The sequence below is a fragment of the Oratosquilla oratoria genome, chromosome 12, assembly GCF_046742065.1.
Source record: "Oratosquilla oratoria isolate Oo_2021 chromosome 12, ASM4674206v1, whole genome shotgun sequence".
Taxonomy (NCBI): domain Eukaryota; kingdom Metazoa; phylum Arthropoda; class Malacostraca; order Stomatopoda; family Squillidae; genus Oratosquilla; species Oratosquilla oratoria.
In genome coordinates, this window is record NC_134788.1 from 35,458,179 (window position 1) to 35,480,000 (window position 21,822).

At 36.7% G+C, this 21,822-nt stretch overlaps 1 protein-coding gene across 1 annotated transcript; it reads right to left on the reverse strand.

Annotated features, from left to right (window-relative positions):
• Positions 1-1,337: 1,337 nt before the first annotated feature.
• Positions 1,338-8,949, reverse strand: LOC143030674 (uncharacterized). The gene is made up of 2 exons (XM_076193852.1): positions 8,070-8,949; positions 1,338-3,568 (listed from the first exon to the last, which is right to left on the reverse strand). The coding sequence occupies exons 1-2, from the start codon at positions 8,098-8,100 to the stop codon at positions 1,545-1,547; spliced, it is 2,055 nt and encodes a 684-aa protein (XP_076049967.1). The 5' UTR covers positions 8,101-8,949; the 3' UTR covers positions 1,338-1,544.
• Positions 8,950-21,822: the final 12,873 nt, after the last annotated feature.

Sequence of the window (21,822 nt, forward strand, 5' to 3'; positions counted from 1 at the left end):
TAGAAGACAAATAGGTAGAGAGGTAAGTGGCGAGAAATTCATTTTTACGAGTTAAATGCTTTGAAAACTATAGCCGCGAAGGAGTTGTAGAGTTGCATAATCTCGCTCACCGTCTAAAGTTTGTAAACACAGTTAGGGTATCGATATTGGCGCTGATGTGACGATATGTAAACACTAAGCCATTCCGCTTCGTGACCAAGATTGCTTCCGTAAGCAGTATTGCTCGAAACATTGTAACAGTCTCTCTGATTGGAGAAAAGGGTGGAGAAAAATTATTAGTACAAGGAAGAAAAGTCACGCCTTTAAGGGGAGGCACTTATTGGATGAAGTAGTGATGTCGGAGCAGAGTTAGCTTGGTGAGTGGATTGGGGATCCCAGGGGGAGTCCTCTGGTGTACTTAAACTAAGTTGTAGAAGTAGTGAAGACTCAAGAAAAAAATTAAACCGTTTTAAATATCCTACGAGCAGCTTATATTCAGTGGAACTTGACTAAGTAGGAGGAACTGAGGCATGGGGCCTACAGATGAGTGACTAACTTACATTAAGACAATGATGAAAAGAAAGTGAAGGGAAGAAAGAATACAAAACAATTTAAAGGGACAGTTAACAGTAATTACGGAGAGAAGGGAACTGAAAGTGACGAGGTCGACACACTAGTTGCAAAAATATGTTAACCGGTAGAGGTGGTTGTGATGAAAACAATGCCTGTAGGATTTACAATTAGGCTCTAACCACGAATAAGAACCACAATCAACATTTGCATATACAGTATGTGATACCTGACTTTAGAAAAGATCATCTCGTTACAGGAGCTTCACACATTAAAAAAAAAGATATCCTGTTGATTTGATAGGATAGGATTTAGTTTCTATCGGAAATAAATTGTTTGAACAACCCCCCTCCCCCTTCTAGCCCCTACCAGTAACGTCTGGGTGCACAGTGGCTTACGAGAGAAACGACGACAAAAATGTTAGAATAAGCTCTAAAAAACAAACACATTCTTCCCCCTACTCTTACCATACCTAACCTACACAGTCTCTCTCTCTGTCAGTCTTTTCACGGAAATGTTTTTTTTTTACTATTATTTGTATGTTTTGCTTCTTGTATTTTGATACGAGTTTTGTGGCTCATCACTGTTCTTTCTCCCATATAACGGTCTTAAATAAGGTTTGTAGGCCACACCCAAACGAATGTACCCGTCTACGTGGACAGGCTGAACTTTGGCAGTAAATAAATTTAGCCACAAACCCTAGCATCCCATTTGCTTTCTCTGGGAAGCACATACAATGATAAAATATTCTTAGGTCGTTAAAACACAAGATAATTTTTAATCTCTACTTATAGTTACTATATTTTTTCTTTCATAATGTGTAGTCGTAATAAGCCATACAATCTACATCTTTAAAGTATTCATAGATATGTTTGCCAGTCTCACAACTACATTTCTTACCTATATCACTGGTTAGCTCTTAACATTCGGAGTCGTTAAAAAAAAAAAAACATGCAAAAGTACAGCAAATTAATAGTAACGTCGGTAGCAAAATTTTAACAAGCTTTCTCCTGGGTGTGGGTCATCACGTGACGTCGAAGAATTGATTTTAATTTGAAAGCTGAGTCGCAAAGGTCACACTGAAAAGGTTTCTCTCCTGTGTGGGTCATCACGTGATATTTGAGCCCACTCGTTCCCTTGAAAGTTACGTCGCAAAGGTCACACTTGAAAGGTTTCTCTTCTGTGTGGGTTATCATATGACGTCGAAGATGTTCCTTCGTTTTGACAGTCGAGTCGCAAAGGTCACACTTGAAAGGCTTCTCTCCTGTATGTGTCATCACGTGATACTTGAGAGCACTCTTTCTCTTGAAAGCTGCGTCGTCGCAAAGGTCACACTGGAAATGTTTCTCTCCTGTGTGGGTCGCCATGTGACGTCGAAGAACTGATTTTAATTTGAAAGCTGAGTTGCAAAGGTCACACTGAAAAGGCCTCTCTCCTGTGTGTGTCATCAAATGATATTTGAGCCCACTCGTTTCCTTGAAAGATGCGTCGCAAAGGTCACAATGGAAAGGTTTCTCTTCTGTATGGGTCATCATGTGACGTCGAATTTCCCCCTTCCTTCTGAAAGTTGCGTCGCAAAGGTCACACTTAAAAGGCTTCTCTCCTGAATGGGTCATCACGTGATACTTGAGAGCACTCTTTCTCTTGAAAGCTGCGTCGTCGCAAAGGTCACACTGGAAAGGTTTCTCTCTTGTGTGGGTCGTCATGTGGTTTTTGAGACTTTCCTTTGCTCTGAAAGCCGAGTCGCAAAATTCACACTTGAAAGGCTTCTCTCCTGTGTGGGTCATCACGTGATATTTGAGACCACTTGTTCCCTTGAAAACTGCGTCGCAAATGTCACACTTGATAGGCTTTTTTCCTGTGTGGGTCATCTCGTGATATCGAAGATTTGACGTTTTTGTAAAAGCTGCGTCGCAAAGGTCACACTGGAAAGGTTTATTGCCTGTATGGGTCATCATGTGGTCTTTGAGCTGCTTCTTACTTCTAAAAACTGCGTTGCAAAACTCACACTTCAGCTTCTCCCCTGTGTGCGTCATCTGGTGACATTTGAGGTTACGTTTCGCAATGAAAGCTGCGTCGCAAAGTTTACATTGGAAAGGCTTCTTTCCTGTGTGGGTCGCCAGGTGATTTTTGAGATTACCTTTATGTTTGAAGGCTGCGTCGCAATGGTCACATTTGAAAGGCTCCTCTCCTGTGTGGGTCCTCATGTGATCTCTAAGAGAACTTTTCCTCGTGAAAACTTTGTCGCATATGTCACATTTGAAGGGTTTCTCTCCTGTGTGGGTCATCATATGGCTTTTGAAGTGGTGCTTTCCTCTAAAAACTGCGCCGCAAAGCTCACACTTGAAAGGCTTCTCTCCTTTGTGGGTCATCTGGTGGTATTCGAGACCTTGTTTCGCAACGAAAGCTGCGTCGCAACGGTCACACTTGAAAGGTTTCTCTCCTGTATGAATAGTCATGTGTCTTTTGAGATTATCTTTATTTTTGAAAGCTGCGTCGCAGTGGTCACACTTGAAAGGAATCTCTGCTGTGTGGGTCTTCATGTGAACTCTAAGGGAATGCTTCCATCTGAAAGCTGCGTCGCAAAGGTCACATTGGAAAGGTTTCTCTCCTGTGTGGGTCATCATGTGGCTCTTGAAATTATACTTTCCTCTGAAAACTGCGCCGCAAAGCTCACACTTGAAAGGCTTCTCCCCTGTGTGGGTCATCTGGTGATATTCGAGACTATGTTTCGCGATGAAAGCTGCGTCGCAAAGGTCACACTTGAAAGGTTTCTCTCCTGTGTGGGTCATCACGTGACGTCCAAGACTTGCCTTTCTCGTGAAAGTTGCGGTGCAAAACTCACACTTGAAAGGTTTATCTCCTCTGTGGGTCATTTTATACCTCTTGAGACGACTCTTGTGGGAGGAATCTGCATCACGTGAGCCACACTCGGATATTTTTTCTCTGGCGTCCATAGTGAATGTATAGAATTTAAGATTGACTCTCCTGGTGAAATCTGGATTGTTAAATCCTGGTCCTGGAAATACAAAATAAAAAGAGTAAACGCCTGTAATCGTTTGTAGACAATAAGAAATTGATTCGTTACTGAATATAATGTTGGATTAACCATAAAAAATTAAGTTTATCGAAATACATATAAACACACCATGAAAAATATATATGTCGCATGACATATTGAGAATCAAATAGAAATATTTTGCTGTCATTTGTCACTACCAACACCTTACCGAATTCTCTCCAACACCCCTAGCAAACAGAGAAACCCAAGTCTGCTGTCCTTTGACATAAGTGTGATCAATCTAGGTTCCAGTTTTGGCAACAATTGGTCCTACAGTGTCGGAGGTGTTTCGTGACAGAAAATTTATGGCAGGCAGACAGATAGACAAGCTAAACTTTTCTATGTCCTATACTACAGGCCTGCTGCATCTACACTGACCCAAGTTTCAATAACAAACCTAACATCAGGGTGTGAAAGAATTCTGGAATTATTTGTTGGTTCGTGTGGGAAGCGTTGGAATGAATTGATGTGCCAGTGGTCACTAGAGGCGACAGTGGTGTAATCGGTTAGCACGCTTGTCCGGACAGTGGGAGGTCCCAGGCGGTGTCCGTTTTTCAGTGACACTCCCATCACACAATTGCTCGGTGGTAGTGTAGGGTGACTTGAGAGCGTGAGTTGGTGATGAAGAAATTGATGGTGCAGCTGGAAGATACGGCATGCCAGGAAGGAAGGAATGTGGGGAGAATTTGTTGTAGCAGCAGATGGTGGTTGGAAGCAATATCTTCCGATATGTTAGGTTATGAATTTATCGACCACTTGAATACTCGCACTAGAGGCCCCGGTTCTGACCAGTTCTCGACGAACGGGTATCACACAACCTCTGCCACTAGTTTCACTCTATTGGCTGCGGACTCCATGGACTTCATCCTGCGACAAAATATCAGAAGGATCTCTTGGCACTTTTTTTTTTTACTTTGTCACTGTAACCACTGACCATTTAATGGCCCATACTATCCGATCGTGATGTCCTGATGATAATATAAATTTCACAGATATTCATTGGATGTCACTCAAGACAACCACTGATGAATTTAAAGAAGTGAACACCTAGACGATATGGCAATGGAGAATTAAATATAAATTTTAATTGTTAGAATACATCAACATAATATGATTTTCTTGGCGGAAATGAATAATAAAAAATAATTGCTAAAAGCTATACTCTATCGGACGAAGCCGCGACGAGAGCTTCGCGACGCCATGTTTATTTTGATAGATGCGGAAGTCCAATAAATCAAAGTATGATGAATTGACCTAACCTAACCTCCTATGAGGTTAAATATCCATCGCCATCGTCAAAATGACTCCGATGGGACAGGACAGACAACACAAACGTGGCGTTTCGGAGCTCTCGACACAGCTCCGTTCGGTAGTGTATTTGCTTTTAGCATTTTTCCGCCGCGAAAAAAATATATTACGTTGATGTAATGTAGTTTACCATATATCGCCTAGGTGTGAATTTCTTTAGTAAAACCAATTAGTGTAGCGTGGAAATGCATACAAGTGGCATGGAAATGTACTCAGCCTACTAGTCGCTAGTTGCCAAAATATCAGGCTCTAACGAAAATATAATTTTACTGGTCTGTATGAGCTTGATGCAATGGACTGGAGGAAAACTGACCTGAGAAAACAAATATATCATATCATCCAAAGTTACATTCCATTTAGGGATATAAATCCTAATATTCGCGAACCACCCAACAAGCTAATTCGTTCTGAAGCACATTTTCAACATTTTTAATGTTAGTTTGATCGAATTGTAAGTTCTGATTCAATCGGAAACCATTTTTGTTATTACTAACCACCACACCCAGCCACTAGCATCCGGGTACGCACTGGGAGATAAGCATTTTGAGTAAGAGAAGTGTGCAAAACCAGTAATTTACGAAAGAAAATACGACAAAATTGTTAGAATAAGCTACAAGCACATTCTTCCCCTATTCTAACCATACCTAACCTAAGCATTCTCTCTTTTACTGACTTTTTTCAGTGACATTTGTATGCTTTGTTTCTTATATTTGATGCGAGTTTTTGCTGAAACTAAACCATGTTTACAATATCGCTCATAATTATGCTCCTTAATATGTGAGTTGTAATTTTATGTTATCTGCTGAGAACCAAACCCAGAAGTTAAAGGTCATTTATTGTAACTCTTTCCCAAAAAAACCCCACAGATAATCATGGAACTTACTGTGTCCATCAAGCAGTCAGATAGCAAGATTACTTTTTTTAATAAAAAAAAAAAAAGTCAAGGATTACTATAAGTCTCAGCTGTGGACCGAGAACATCCTTGATTGTATGTACTACTAGCCTAGTGAGGGGTATCAGCCTCCATGAGTAATACCATCCAAATCTGCATTCACTTTTAACCATTCTAACGTTCCCTTTTTGTCCTTCAGAGGTTTCGCGTAGTATAACAATGTTTGATGTTCAAAACTAGTTTCCACCTTTGTTTTGCTTGTCATAGTTTGGTGTATGTTTCAGGTATGGTCTCAGAACGGTTATGATCTGACCATAATACTAGTCTGGTGAATCAGAGTACCAGGCAACAAGGTAATTGGACCTTTCCCCCAACTCCTTATAGTTTTACTTATACCAGTACTGGTCCCTTGTACTTTGCTTCCGGTGCTATTGATTTAAATGTAAATTGACATCCTGGTGCTCTAACTAATGTCTAATTGTCCACTGTCCTGAGGCACAGTTTCTTTTTAATCAATTAATTTGTAATTGATTAACAGGTGATCCAAGCTGCCATGTAGCATTCACTTTAACTACATGTTGATATTGTTGAGGGCCTGAAACCTTTTATTCCATATTTGATATTTACTTATACCCTGGGATGGATCCCCCTTTATTGCCCTACACTTGCTTTTACAGCAGTAGCAGAATGTGGCATATCACTAATGGTGCTACACTGATCTGGTACTCACTCTTACTGTTTTGGTACCTTTTAATACTATTCTGTTGTTCCTGATGCATAATACAACGTTCCTTTATTATTTTCGTGTTCAAATTTTGGTCTTAATCCTCTGTGTTACAAGCATTTTAGCAGTATTAGCAAATTATGTTAATGTGTAATATGTGTACCGATTGGTATTATCCATGACTGTTTTTTGGTCCCCTTAACCCCCATGTATATAGTCTGTAACAATAGCAGTCTAATTAGGACCACAATGGAAACAAGCTCACATTCTTTTTTGTGTTATCCTCAGCAATTGCAATTTTGGTTTTGAACTGAGTTTTTTTGTTATCTGTATTTGATTTATTGCCAAATAAACTTATTATTATTATTATTGTTATTATTATTATTATTATTATTATTATTATTATTATTATTATTGGTGGTGGTGGACCATCATTATACAAATTATTATCATTATTATTATTATTATCATTATTATTATTATCATTACTATCATTATCATTATTATTATTATTATTATTATTATCATTATTATTATTGGTGGTGGTGGACCAGCATTATACAACTTGTTGATAACAGCTGGACTTTCAAGAAAATAATTTGAACCCCTATCCCCAGCATCCTATTTGCTTACTCTGGGGTCACAAATATAATGCTTGGGTATTCTTTGGTCATTATACCAGGGTAATGTTCGTTCTCCACTTTAATTTTTCCCTGTATAGTCTCTATAATGAGTCATATAATTCCTAGTAATTCTAGGTATCTATTAAAGTGCTTGCCAGTCTCACAGCTGAATTCTGAGTCTTTTGAATCATATATGTACCATAAATAGTTATATCAGTAGCAACTTCTAAAAAAAATTAAGATGAGCGAAAATCATTAAATTTCCCAAGAATCAGGTTAGGCTAGGGTTCACAACTGCAATTCTTACCTATATCAATATCAAGCTCTTAGTATTCTGCTGAGTATTTGAAACCCCATACACAAGTAATGCAAATTAATAGTTACGTTGGCGAAAAATAATTAGACAGGCGTACATCTTGGTATATTTAATATTACAAAGATATTTGCATGTCTCATACCTTCAATTCTTACCTATATCATGAGCTAGATTTTATCATCCTAAGCATTCCATATCCTTTATGTAAATGCCGTTTCAATTAGGCTTATTAGCTTTAGAAAACCATAAAATAACAGTATATAATGTAAACTACTTCCTAGTTCTTGGAAGGGCGTTTTGAATAGCTGGGCTTTTTTCAACGCAGTAATATCTAATTTGATCTCATTACTGACCTACGATATTCTTTCCATAGTATCAAAGACCAAAACAGCTACAAACATAATGGCCTGCAACTTCCAAGCACCAATGCAACCATGTAGGCTGTAGTTGACTGCCGAACGCCTTCAAATTACTTTTTTTTTTATTGCCTATGTAGCCTTTTTGGTTACAATCTTCGTCAACCTTCAGCGTTTCACAATGACCAAGGAATTTCAAATTGTTTTGCAACTGCAAGGTTAATTTCAGAAATTGCTCACCGGGTGTATGCGATGTTCTATTTACTTCCATCTATAACGCGCTTCTGTTTGGTATGATTTAATTTGTTTACATTGTCTATACTCGGTTTTTCGTTCACTTCGTTCATCAGCTTTTTCCAGTTTGTGCAGATTTTCATTTTTATCTTCAATGTTTACTTATTCGAATAGACATTTTCCTGTAGCTTATTCTTCATTATTAATATTTCCTCTCCATTATTTTGTTCTACTTTTCTCTTCTTTCAGTTCTTGGCAGTAAATTAAGAAGTACCTCATTCTACTGTTTTGTTACAGTTTAACATTATTTTGTTGTTCCTTTGCTTAAGGGGACCAGAGACACTCATGAGTAATACCAGTCAGTACACATATGACACATAAACATTGTTATAGTTTTGCTAATATTACTAAAATGTTTGTACAAATAGGAATATTGAGACCAAAAATTTGAGCACCATCACAAAAAGGAACATTGCATTAAGACAATGTGTAGAGTCAAGCACATAATGTATTGTATCTAGGTAAATATTGAAGCAACTGGGTCTGTTTAGACAGTGTGTAGAGTCAAGCATACAATGTATTGTATCTAGGCAAGTAGTGAAGCAACTGGGTCTGTTAAGACAATGTGTAGAGTCAAGCACATAATGTATTGTATCTAGGTAAATATTGAAGCAACTGGGTCTGTTAAGACAATGTGTAGAGTCAAACACAATGTATTGTATCTAGGCAAGTATTGAAGCAACTGGGTCTGTTAAGACAATGTGTAGAGTCAAGCACATAATGTATTGTATCTAGGTAAATATTGAAGCAACTGGGTCTGTTAAGACAATGTGTAGAGTCAAACACAATGTATTGTATCTAGGCAAGTATTGAAGCAACTGGGTCTGTTAACCCATTCAACTCCGATGACAAGATGTCTTGTCATTTGGTCAAATAAAACAAAAAATCATAAAACACCAAAATGTTTGATCAAACACCAGAAAAATATGACGTCAATCCTCGCTTCGCTCGCAGCGAAGCGAGGACTGACGTCATATTTTTCTGGTGTTTGATCAAACATTTTGGTGTTTTATGATTTTTTGTTTTATTTGACCAAATGACAAGACATCTTGTCATCGGAGTTGAATGGGTTAAGACGATGTGTAGAGTCAAACACAATGTATTGTATCTAGGGAAGTATTGAAGCAACTGGGTCTGTTAAGACGATGTGTAGAGTCAAACACACGACATGAAAGTGTCCTAGAGGATAAAGTCCAGAAGCAAGATGAAACCACTGAAACGGAAATCTAGGAAGATATTGCCAGTTTAGTCAGTGAGGAAATTGAGGAACAGGTAAAGTATGCTCAGGACTTGGAGAGAGATAGAACTTTAAGACTGAGCTGTAGTGTGTTGGCTAATGTTCCAGAATCAGGTGCAACTGATGACTGGTTGAAAAAACCCCATGACACAAATTTTTTGGTGAAATAGGTGTTGGTCCAGTAAACTTGGGAGAAAAAATGAAGGCAGTGTGCAAGTTAGGCAAGGAACCCAGCTCTAATGATGTAGCCCCAGCCAACATCAAAGGATCCAGACTGTTGAAAATAGTGCTGGATAGTGAAATTTCAGTAAAACAAATCTTGTGCATAGCTTCCAAATTTGACTCTTCTGCTTCTGATGACTCTGTTATGAAACATTAAAGTGTCCAGAGACCTATGCAAAACTGATAGGGACAAAGGAAAGTACTTGTGAGTGTAAAAAAAAAGGGGGGGGGCATGAATTCAACAGACTCTAAGTGGATTGTTAAAAGTGACAAACGTGTCAAAATCAAGGTGATACCCAGTGACCAAGTTCAGAATTTTTAGGGAACTTTTACATTACTGAAACAGACATTGTTAAAGATTTGGAAGTTTTTGTCTCATTGAACCTTGAACCAGCACAACATATTGCTAGGACAGCAGCAGGAGGTAAGAGGATAGTTGGCCTTCTTAAGAATTTTTTTTCATACATAGACATTGAGAAGTGTAAGACACTAAACTGTTCTTAGTAAGACCACACCTGAAATATGCAGCAAAAAGTTGGTCCCTGGAAGTGGAGAAAGTTCAGAGGCAAATGACAAAATTAGTTCTAGATCTAAACGACCCACGAGGACTGGACTTGGAACATTAGAAAAAAGAAGGCAGAGAGGAGACCTTATTGAAACAAAATCCTGAAAGGGATGGATAAGGTAGACAAAAGTGTCTTCTTTGAGTACAATGAAAATTGAGCAGTGAACACGCACAACGGTTATTGTGATAATAGATATGTCATTAAGGAGATATGAAATACACTTACCATACATGTACTAAAGGAACATTACCATTAGTGATGTAGAAAGTTAAAGTGTACATAATCATGCAAATTGGTAAAATTTATTAGAATATTAACTATCACATCTAAGAAGTGTTAGAGAGATGGGAGTCACATAAGGTAGTCTCTTAATCTCACATTAAATTGAAATAAGTAAGTCACTAGTTAGGTGCCCTCACATGATTACTTGATGGTGTTGTGGAGGTGTATATGACTTCCAAAGCAAGATTTCTCCAACCCTTTTGATAAACAATGCTGATGGTATGAACTTTAAACAAGGTTACCATCCCACTGAGTTAATACTGGTGATATTCCAGGCTGTCTGTAACAATCCTGCCAAGTTGAAACTACACACTTGATCAGCAGGGGATTCATTGAACCCTGTAAAGATAATTATGACACCAAGTATGTCATTACAGAATTCATAATAATTTATCATGAATATTTCACATGTGTTGTAGAATTTATAATAATTTATCATGAATATTTCACATGTGTCATAGAATTTATAGTAATTCATCATGAATATTTCATGTGTGTTGTATGTACAATAATTACGACTTACCTTGACCTTGGGGACACTTGGTGTTTTTCTTTGTCTCTTAATTTCTGGTTGATGAGTAAGGTAGATGGTGAGGGGAAACTCTGTGCACTCTCATAGAGTGTGGTCCCTCATTTGAGAAACACGCATTCGGCGTACTTACAAGTTTACACGATATCATTTGTATAAGTTATGTGATAGAGGCAACTTTTATGAATCTCTCCAAATCAGTCACGAATGCTTCTGACGTTGGCATCATGAGGTGTGAGTGGGTATGCAAGGATGCTTTTGGCTTTGCTTCATGATTATTTTGTAGTTGTACCTGAATGACCCACATATTCTGTGAACAGGCTTAATTGCATTTTTTGTGGTTATCAATGCTCAGGGTGAAAATGAACTATTACAGTTGTAACTTTATATCTTATAATGCATGTATTATGATGCATCATCAAATTATTGAACATCAGCCAGCCTAACACTGCATGAGTATTCAATTTGTATTGAAAAGGTTAAGTGGAATCTATATTGTGATCTTAAAATTGTGGTCTTTTTTCTCAGAGTGCAACATGGATACAAAATTTTTTTTTCTTACTATGTGAGTAGGGCAGCCAGGACAAGAAGAATAAGTATGTAAAGAAAGTGTAGCCAAAATAAATGTCATTGACAACAAGGAGGAGACTGTCATTGGTGTTCTTGCTGATAAAAAGTTTATCTGCCTCCTTTGCACCTGGTGCCAAGTTTGAAAAAAGTATATATATTTTTTTGTTTCTTTGGCAGGAAATTTCTATAAACAACTAGCTATTGTTGGAAAATTCACTTAGTATATATTCAAATTATATTCACAAAAGTGCATGCAGGAAAAAAACCACTCCAGTGTAGCCTATGCATGACAGCCTACTCAAATAAAGTAATCTTAAGAGGCATGTGGAGATTCAAATAAGAGGGATGATTCTCCATTGTGAACACAGGGATACTTTAATCACAAGAGTGACCTCAAATATTGATTCATGATTCTGTAATGCATCATGTTCACATAGGAGTTATCTCAAAAGACACAATAGAAAGTCACTGGTTACTGGAATGCAATTTTCATTGGAAAGACTCCTTTTGATCATCATTGGATAACCCACACAGGAGAGGAGCTTTGCTAGTGTGACTTTTGTGATTCAGCTCTCAAAAGCATGATCTCAAAAATCATGTAATGACCCATATGTGAAAGAAGCCTTTCAAGTGTATCTTTTGTCAATTATGCATGATGACCCACATGGGGGAAACCTTTCCAGTGTGACCTTTGTGATAATCTCCTAAACCATGTGATGACTCATGCAGGAGAAAAGTCTTTCCAAAGTATCTGCTTTCTTAGGAAAGGGTAATCTCAGTCATCAAATAATGACCCACCTGAGAGAGAGAGAGAGAGAGAAGTCTTTCCTATGTGACCTTTGTGATCAAAGCTTTTTAAAGCCATGTTGTAATCCACATTGGACAGATGCCTTTCCAGTGTGACTTATGCAGTTCAGCCTTCTCAAGAAAAGGTGATCTCAAGAACCACATCATGACCCACACAACAGAGAAACCCTTCCATTGTGGCCTTTGTGGTGCAGCTTTTTCGCAAAAGGGCAAATTGAGCAGTCATGTGAGGACCCACACAGGAGAGAAGCCTTTCAAGTGTGATCTTTGCAATGCTGCAGCCTTCTCTCTCGGAAAGGGGCAGTCTTAATCGTCATATGATGATTCACACAGGAGAGAAGCCTTTTGGATGTGATCTTTGTGATGCAGCCTTCTCTAGAAAGGGTGATCTCAAAAAGCATGTTCCGATCCACACTCGAGAAAAGCCTCTCCAGTGTGACCGCTGTGATACAGCTTTTTCAGAAAGGAGCAATCTTAGTCGTCACATGGTAATCCACACAGGGGAGAAGCCTTTCCACTGTGACCTTTGTATCGCTGCCTTCTCAAGAAAGGATGATTATCTTGAACGGCATATGATGACCCACACAGGAGAGATGCCTTTTCATTGTGACTTTTGCAAGGGATCTTTCTCAAACAAGAGCCTTCTTAATCGTCATGTCATGATGATCCACTCAGGGAAAAAGCCTTTCCGGTGTGACCTCTGCAATGCAGCCTTCCCAGGAAAAGGTAATCTCAAAAAGTATGTGATGACCCACACAGGAGAGAAGCCTTTTCAGTGTGACCTTTGCCATACGGCCTTCTCAAGAAGGGGTGATCTCAAGAAGCACGTCATGATCCACACAGGAGAGAAGCCTTTCAGGTGTGACCTTTGTGTTGCAGCTTTCTCGGAAAAGGGCAACCTCCCTCACTCGACACATGATGACCCACACAGGGGAGAAGCCCTTCCAGTGTGACCTTTGTGACGCAGCTTTCTCACGAAAGGGTGGTCTCAAAAAACACGCGATGACCCACACAGGAGAGAAGCCTGTGTAGTGAGAGATTTAAGATGAGTCTTTCTTGGATAAAATTGGCCTCAAAAGGTGATTGAATATCCACATAGGAAAGAAGCCTTTCAAGTTTGACCTACGCCAAGAAGAGCCTTGCCTATGTGACCTGTGTGTTTCATATTTCTCACAAAAGTATGAACTTTAAAGACAAGTGATGATTTAACATAGTATGGAAACCTTTCCAATACTGTTTTCTTATAGGCAGTTGTTCTGAGTAATGATGTGGTGAGCTATGCATGATGAAAAGAAAAAATAACATAAAATGCACTGTCATATTCTCTTGATCATTCCTGTTCTCTATAAGTAGATAGAAAATGTATATTGTAACAAAGAATATATATATATATATATATATATATTATATATATATATACATACATATTATATATATATATGTATATATATATATATATATATATATATATATATATATATATATATATATATATATATATATATATATATTGGCTCCAGTACCCTCTCTATCTACATGTGACCTCTCCTTGAGGTTGGCGGTCCTACAAGTGACCTCCCTTAATTACCACTAGGTGACTTCTACCTATGTTTTTCAGATCAGTTAGAATGTGGATTCTCTCCCTATTATCCACACTTCAACTGAGAATGCAGAAACTTCTGTGAAACGCCTTGCTACTTTATCTATAGTGCTGTTTTTTTCTATTTCTTGTATTTTGTTTGTACTGGTCTGTATTATTGTGCCCTGTATAACCTTCGTGTTTCCTATGAGTCTTGGAAATTTGATTCTCTCTCCCCCAACCAGATATCTACTTTTCAAATGTTTGAGAGCTCACAAAAATGTTAATCACAAACTCTTTTGCTGTTTTTTTAATAGTAAATGTGTATATATATATATATATATATATATATATATATATATATATATATTATATATATATATATATATATAGATATATATATATCATACAATCCATGACCGTCGCGCAGAGGATTCGAACCACTGCCTCTAGACCCAAGAGAGTCCACAGCACCCGCCTTTGACCACACGACCACACGACCACAGATCGTCTGTGGTCGTGTGGTCAAAGGCGGGTGCTGTGGACTCTCTTGGGTCTATAGGCAGTGGTTCGAATCCTCTGCGCGACGGTCATGGATTGTATGATTGATGTCGCTGTCCACTAGCGAATTATTCACATATATACATATATATATAATATATATATATATATATATATATATATATATATATATATATATGTATATGAGGCATTGTGTGGTAAAGTATACACAAGTGCCATATTTAAAAAGTGTCAGAAATCACAATTGAAATTATCTCAACTTTGAAGCTTGATACAGTAAAAACTATTAAAGGTAGGACAATGGCGAATACATCATTTGAAAGCTGATCATGTCTACTTTATCCAGCATTTGTGTACACTTTACATTGAGCAGAGAGTCATAAAAGCATGTGGCAAGCATTAAGGGTGTAAACTCACTATTTTCTTACAGATTTTCGACCTTATAGTGGAGGTATTTTTACACATCGCCGATGTTCAAATGAAAATATAAGGTCTGAATGAATGTGGGATAGCACTATCTCAATTTTCAAACTGGTGTCACTTGTGTATACTTTACCATGTGATGCCTCATATATATATATATATATATCACTGAAGAAAACGGCAATATTTACATTAATGATCTTCTTGTGGAGATTTTCTAATCCTCTAACTATAGACTTGGCTTCATTGCTTAAGATAGATATGGCTCGTCCAAAGGACATGAGTCAAAATCAAGAGAAGATTAAATTGAACTTTAGTGGTATGTGACATTTTGTACACTGTACATTTTCAAAAGTATTGAAAAGAGGTCAGGGAACAGGATTTTATGCACAAAAAATGGGGGAATATGTAACAAAAGAACAACAAATAGGAGAAAAAAATAGAGAGAGGTCAGCCATTCAAGAGCATCAGTGTTGTGGATGGTTGAAAACACTATAATCTTAGGACAAGCACAAGACACAAGAAGCTCTTCTAATTCAGGAGAGATCACCCTCTTTGAACTTACAGACACAAGAATTCATGGTCATTCCATCTGGGACAGACTTGGGATTTAAGAGAGGTAGAGAGGAAAAGTTTAAATGTTTTTGAGATGAAATGTCTGAGAACTGTGGTAGGGGTTACTAGGATGGAAAGAGTGAGAAATGAGGAGGTGAGGAGGACAGTGGGAAAGGAAAAAGAGATGACAGATAGAGCTGATGAAATATTATTGGGATGGTTTGGACACATGGAAAAAATGAGTGATGAAAGATTAGTAAAAGAGGTGTGGAAGGGAAAGGGAGTGAATTTGAGGGGATGGCTGGAGTGAAGGAGGTGTTGAGCAAGAGGGGAATGTTTAGGAAGTAAGGGAGAAAGGAGGAGATAGGGATGAGTGAAGAATGTGTATGAATGATACCTTTATGCAAGAAAGGGTGGGAGATAGGTGATGCTTATGTGTGAAAATTTTCACACAAAATGAGAATCAGACAAGAAACAATGGTCTCAAACTGTCCGAAAATAGATTCAATTTGGACGTGGGTAGAAACAACTTTGCCAACCGTGTAGTTAATGAATGGAATAAACTTCCTGCACAGGTAGTGCAATGTAGTTCAGTTCGAAGCTTTAAGAATCATTTAGATAAATACCTAAGTAAGATGCTGTAATGATTATAATTTATGTTATATTATTTGTTTTTGTTTTGTTATCTTTTGTCTGTCTGATTTTCATTTATTATTAGTTATATGTCAATTTATAATTATTTACTATTTACCTGTTTGTTTATTATCTAACTATACCTATCCATCTCTTTATGTATTTTATTTGTTATTAACATTATTATAGTTTTTATTTATTATTATGATTTTTGTATTGCATCCGACCTAGATATGGATCAAAAGGTCTCCTGTCGGTATGTTCCGCCTTTGTAATCCTTTGAATGGTATTTTGATGCTGCCCAAAGGGATTTCTCCTTGTCTTTTCTTTTGCTGCAAGAGGGGATAAAAGTGGGGGTTGTCAATTTAATAAAGTGGCCTTGCTGTGGATGTATTGTGTCTTACTGCATTGTGTTTGACCACCCAGGGCAGTTGGCAGATGCAGGTACGAGACTCATCATCCATGAAAAGCTGAGATGGAAGTAGTGGGAGTGAAATGGGTGGGAATAAGTATGTGCCTCTGATTCAGCTACCCCCCCTTATAAGGGGAAAAAAGCTCCTGGTATATGGATAGGTAAATAGTGGAAGGTTTCTTCATAGATCTGTGAAAAGATCCAAGGATGGGTGCAAGTTACTGTGGGGCTGCATGTTGCGCTCAGTTAAACTTGGATGACAGTTATGAGTATTGGTGCTATGCCAAACTCGGGGCCCTTGTTCTCCTTGCTTTGTTCCTTGAGATCTGCTGGGATGTAAGACTGAGTCATATTAGGACTGATGGTTGTAATGTTTTTTTTTCTTTTTTGTATACCTTATTTGTCAGGTCATTTGCAATATACAACTTTTGTGGACATTCCTTTTTGGAGAATGACTCTAAACATAAGGATACCATAGACAAGATTTATGATCTACCATAGGTTGACACACTTTGATTTTTTTTTTCATGCAGACAATATGCAAAGCTGCCATGTCAGGTGTTAATAATTTGCAGTTTTGAAAATACATGGATGACAACTATGAGGAATATGCCTTGTTTTGAACATACACAGGTTTCTGGGGGAGGGGGGATATACATGTTGTTGAACATCCATGAGTAGTCTACCAAAATTTAAATTATATGTAGCTCCCCACATTGCATTCTATACACCATCCAGCGCACCAGTCCACAATCCCATACCCCACATGTGTTAAGATGGAGAATGTGTTTGCAGTATTATTGCCAGTATTGTTAGTGATGATGCATAGTGTATTATAAAGTGCAGTGCAAGCAAGTATGAAGTGGAGGATGCTGTTCTTATGAAATATTCGTTTGTTGGCATTGGTGATGATCTGAAGGCTGGAGTAGGGAACAGGGACAAGTGGAGAAGCCATCCAGTTTTACACCTCAGTGTACTCTATTATATTTGAAATTAAACTCGTCTGCTGGGACTCGAACCCTCGACTAGGCTGCTTGCTTTTGTAGTGCTTCATGTCTCAATATTGAAGAAGAGGTTTTGTTGTGCACTTGAATAAATATCTTGCTTAAAAGGATGACTCCTTTGTTTGCAGACCTTTATAACTTGCTGGGCAATAGAAAAGGTGAGTTAATGTCCATGTGATACCGTAACACACACACACACACACACACACACACACACACACACACACATATATATATATATATATATGTATATATATATAGTTTTTTTTTCTAGGGCACAGGTTCTCACGGAGACAATTTTGGTTAAAATCAACCGTGCTAATAGATTTAACTATTTTAATTTGTATTATCTTGAGTTTAAGGAAGGAGTTCCTATCAACTTCATTCAATTTATGAACGAAATCATCCATGATGAATGGAAAAGGAAAAGCGCTGGAGAATGCCGATAAATTCTATTATAAGTGTAACAGAGTAAAAAATATATATATATATACATATATGTATATATACATATATATGTATATATATATGTATATATATATATATGTATATATACATATATATGTATATACATATATGTATATATATATATATATATATGTATATATATATATATATATGTATATATATGTATATATATATATGTATATATATATATGTATATATACATATATATGTATATACATATATGTATATATATATATGTATATATATATATATATATATATATATATATATGTATTTATATATATATAATTCAAAACAGGCATGTTCGTTTTTCAACGGCATATTCCCCTCGACATTAGTCAAGATCTAAATTCAGTATGACGACATAATTTATCCAATCATATTCCAGCACTGCCGTCGAGTTGCCAATAGCCCATTTTCACTCAAATTATTCCAATATTTCGCATTATTTCTCCGAAAAGACAGTATGCATAAGCATGACAGTTTTTTGCTATATCAATTAGATAGTAAGCATCGTTTTGGCAAGACAAAAACTAAATGAAGTAATGATTATGCTTTTACACTAATCTAAAAAAAAAAAAAAAAAAAACATGTAACAATGCGCAAGAATACGGCAGCGTAAGGGTAAAAAGTTTATTTTGTTTAATAATTTTATTGATCTATTTATTTACTTGTTTACATATTGCGTTTTATGTGATTTAATTTTTATTCCTTTATTTTTCTTTATTATATTTGTATTTCTATGTTTATTTATATTCTCAAGGGACAAAAACACCTTTACGGTTTTTTTTGGGGAAAATATCGACTGTATTTTTGTCATGCGTGAAGGAAGTCCATGTGAGGAAATTTTGACGGTATATCTGTCGCGTTGAAGGATTTTTTTTTTCGAAAATAGAACAATAGATATACGATTTTACTGCCAAATATGAAGACATCGACATAGAAAACCAAAATCGACGGCACATTTTTGCCTAGTGTGAAGATGGAAATCGAAGTCATTTTTGCCTAGTATGGAGGAAGAAATCGAAGGTATTTTTGCCTAGTGTGAAGATGGAAATCGACGGAAGTTTTGCATAGTGTGAACATATATATCAACGTTATTTTTGACCAGTGTGAAGATGGAAATCGACGTTATTTTTGCCTAATATGAAGGAGGAAATCGATGGCATTTTTGCTTAGTGTGAAGATGGAAATCGACGGCAGTTTTGCCTAGTGTGAACATAGAAATCAACGTTATTTTTGCCTAGTGTGAAGATGGAAATCGACGGTATTTTTGCCTAGTGTGAAGATGACAATCGACGTTATTTTTGCCTAATATGAAGGAGGAAATCGATGGTATTTTGCCTAGTGTGAAGATGGAAATCGACGGCAGTTTTGCCTAGTGTGAAGATGGAAATCGACGGCAGTTTTGCCTACTGTGAACATAGAAATCAACGTTATTTTTGCCTAGTGTGAAGATGGAAATCGACGGTGTTTTTGCTTAGTGTGAAGATGAAAAACGATGTCATTTTTGCCTAATATGAAGGAGGAAATCGACGATATTTTTGCCTAGTGTGAAGATGGAAATCGACGGCAGTTTTGCATAGTGTGTACATGAAAATCAACGGTAATTTTTCTTATTGTGTATATGTAAATCGACGCCATTTTTGCCTAGTATGAAGGATATCGTAGGTATTTTTGTCCAGTGTGAAGATTGAAATCAACGCTATTTTTGCCTAGTGTAGATGAAAATCAACGGTATTTAGCATAGTGTGAAGATGGAAATCGACGGCAGTTTTGCCTAGTGTGAACATGGAAATCAACGTCATTTTTGCCTAGTGTGTAGATTGAAATCGACGATATTTTTGCCTAGTGTGAAGATGGAAATCGACGGTATTTTGCCCAGTGTGAAGATGGAAATCGACGGTATATTTGCCTAGTGTGAAGATGAAAATCGACGGTGTTTTCACCTCGTTTGAAGATGGAAATCGACTATGTTTTTGCCTACTGACGACGTGAAAGGGAAATCAATCATGGTATCATGGAGCGAAATTTTTAGTTCACGTTGCCTTACGTAACACTGAACGAAAATTTCTGAGAAAGCCCTTAAACACATGTTTTAAGAATATAGAAAAGGCGATGAATTTTGACAATTGTGTTCTTCTTAAAACTGAGCGAAACATTCTGAGAAAATCCTTGTATACATGCAGAGAGAAACGTTTTAAAATATAGAAAAGACGATGAATTTTGACAATTGTGTTCATATCAACACTGAACGAAACATGATGAGAATATTCTTAAACACGTGGTGAGAAAAATGTTCTAAAAATATAGAAAATACAATTATTTTGACAAGTGTGTTGCTATTAACACTGAGCGAAACATTCTGAGAAAATCCTTACACACGTGTACAGTATTTCTTTACTATAGAAAAGACGATGATTTTTGAAAATTTTCATATTAACACTGAGCGAAACATTTTGTGAAAACCGAGAGAATTTTTTTTAGAAATATAGAAAAGACGATGAATTTTGAAAAGTGTTCATATTAACATGAACGAAACATTCTGAGAAAACCCTTAAACACGTGGAGAGAACAATGCTTTAAAGATATAAAAACGATGATTTTTGAGAATTGTGTTCATATTAACACTGAGTGAAACATTCTGAGAAACCCTTAAACACTTGTAGAGAAAATATGAAAAATACTCGTATAGAAAATACGATAATTTTTTACAATTATGTTCATTTTAACACTGAGCGAAACATTCTGACAAGTTCATATTATCACTGAACGAAACATTATGAGAAAATCCTTCAACACGTGGAGAGAAAAATGTTTTAAAAATATAAAAAATACGATGAATTTTTACAATTGTGTTGATATTAACACTGAGCGAAACATTCTAAGAAAATCCTTAAACACGCGTAGAGATTTTTTTATATAGAAAAGACGATGAATTTTGATTTTTTATATTAACACTCAGTGAAACATTCTGAGAAAACATCGAGAATTTTTTTTTCAATATAGAAAAGATGAATTTTGAAGTGTTCATATTAACACTGAACGAAACATTCTGAGAAAACCCTTAAACACGTGCAGAGAAAAATGCATTGTAGACATAGAAAAGATGATTTTTGACAATTGTGTTCATATTAACACTGAGCGAAACATTCTGATAAAACCTTAAACACTTGTAGAGAAAAAATGAAAAATACTCGTATAGAAAATACGATCATTTTTGACAATTATGTTCCTTTTAATACTAAACGAAACATTCTGATAATTGTGTTCATATTACCACTGAACGAAACATTCTGAGAAAATCCTTCAACACGTGGAGAGAATTTTTTTTTAAATATAAAAAATAGTCAAATTTGACAAAACATTCTGAGAAAAAAGATATTTTTCTAATATATAGAGAAGATATTTTTTTTTTTAGAAGCTCTGCCATGGGATTCGAACCCTGACCCGTGCGTCCATAATCACGAGGTCTAGACGCTAGCAACCGAGCTACATGTGATGGTTCAAAAGGACTGTACAAGTCCCAGACCACGCTTCACGTAACATCAGAAGATCTAGTCTCATTTTCATCCGATCCCCAATAGAAAATACGATGAATTTTGAAGTGATCATAGTAACACTGAACGAAACATTCTGAGAATTCCCTTAAACACGTGGAGAAAAAAATGCTTTAAAGGTATAGAATTTTTTTGACAATTGTGGTAATATTAACACTGAGCGAAAAATTCTGAGAAAACCCTTAAACACTTGTAGAGAAAATATGAAAAATACTCGTATGGAAAATACGATAACTTTGGACAATTATGTTCATTTTAACACTGAGCGAAACATTCTGACAATTGTGTTCATATTACCACTGAACAAAACATTATGCAAGAACATTTCAA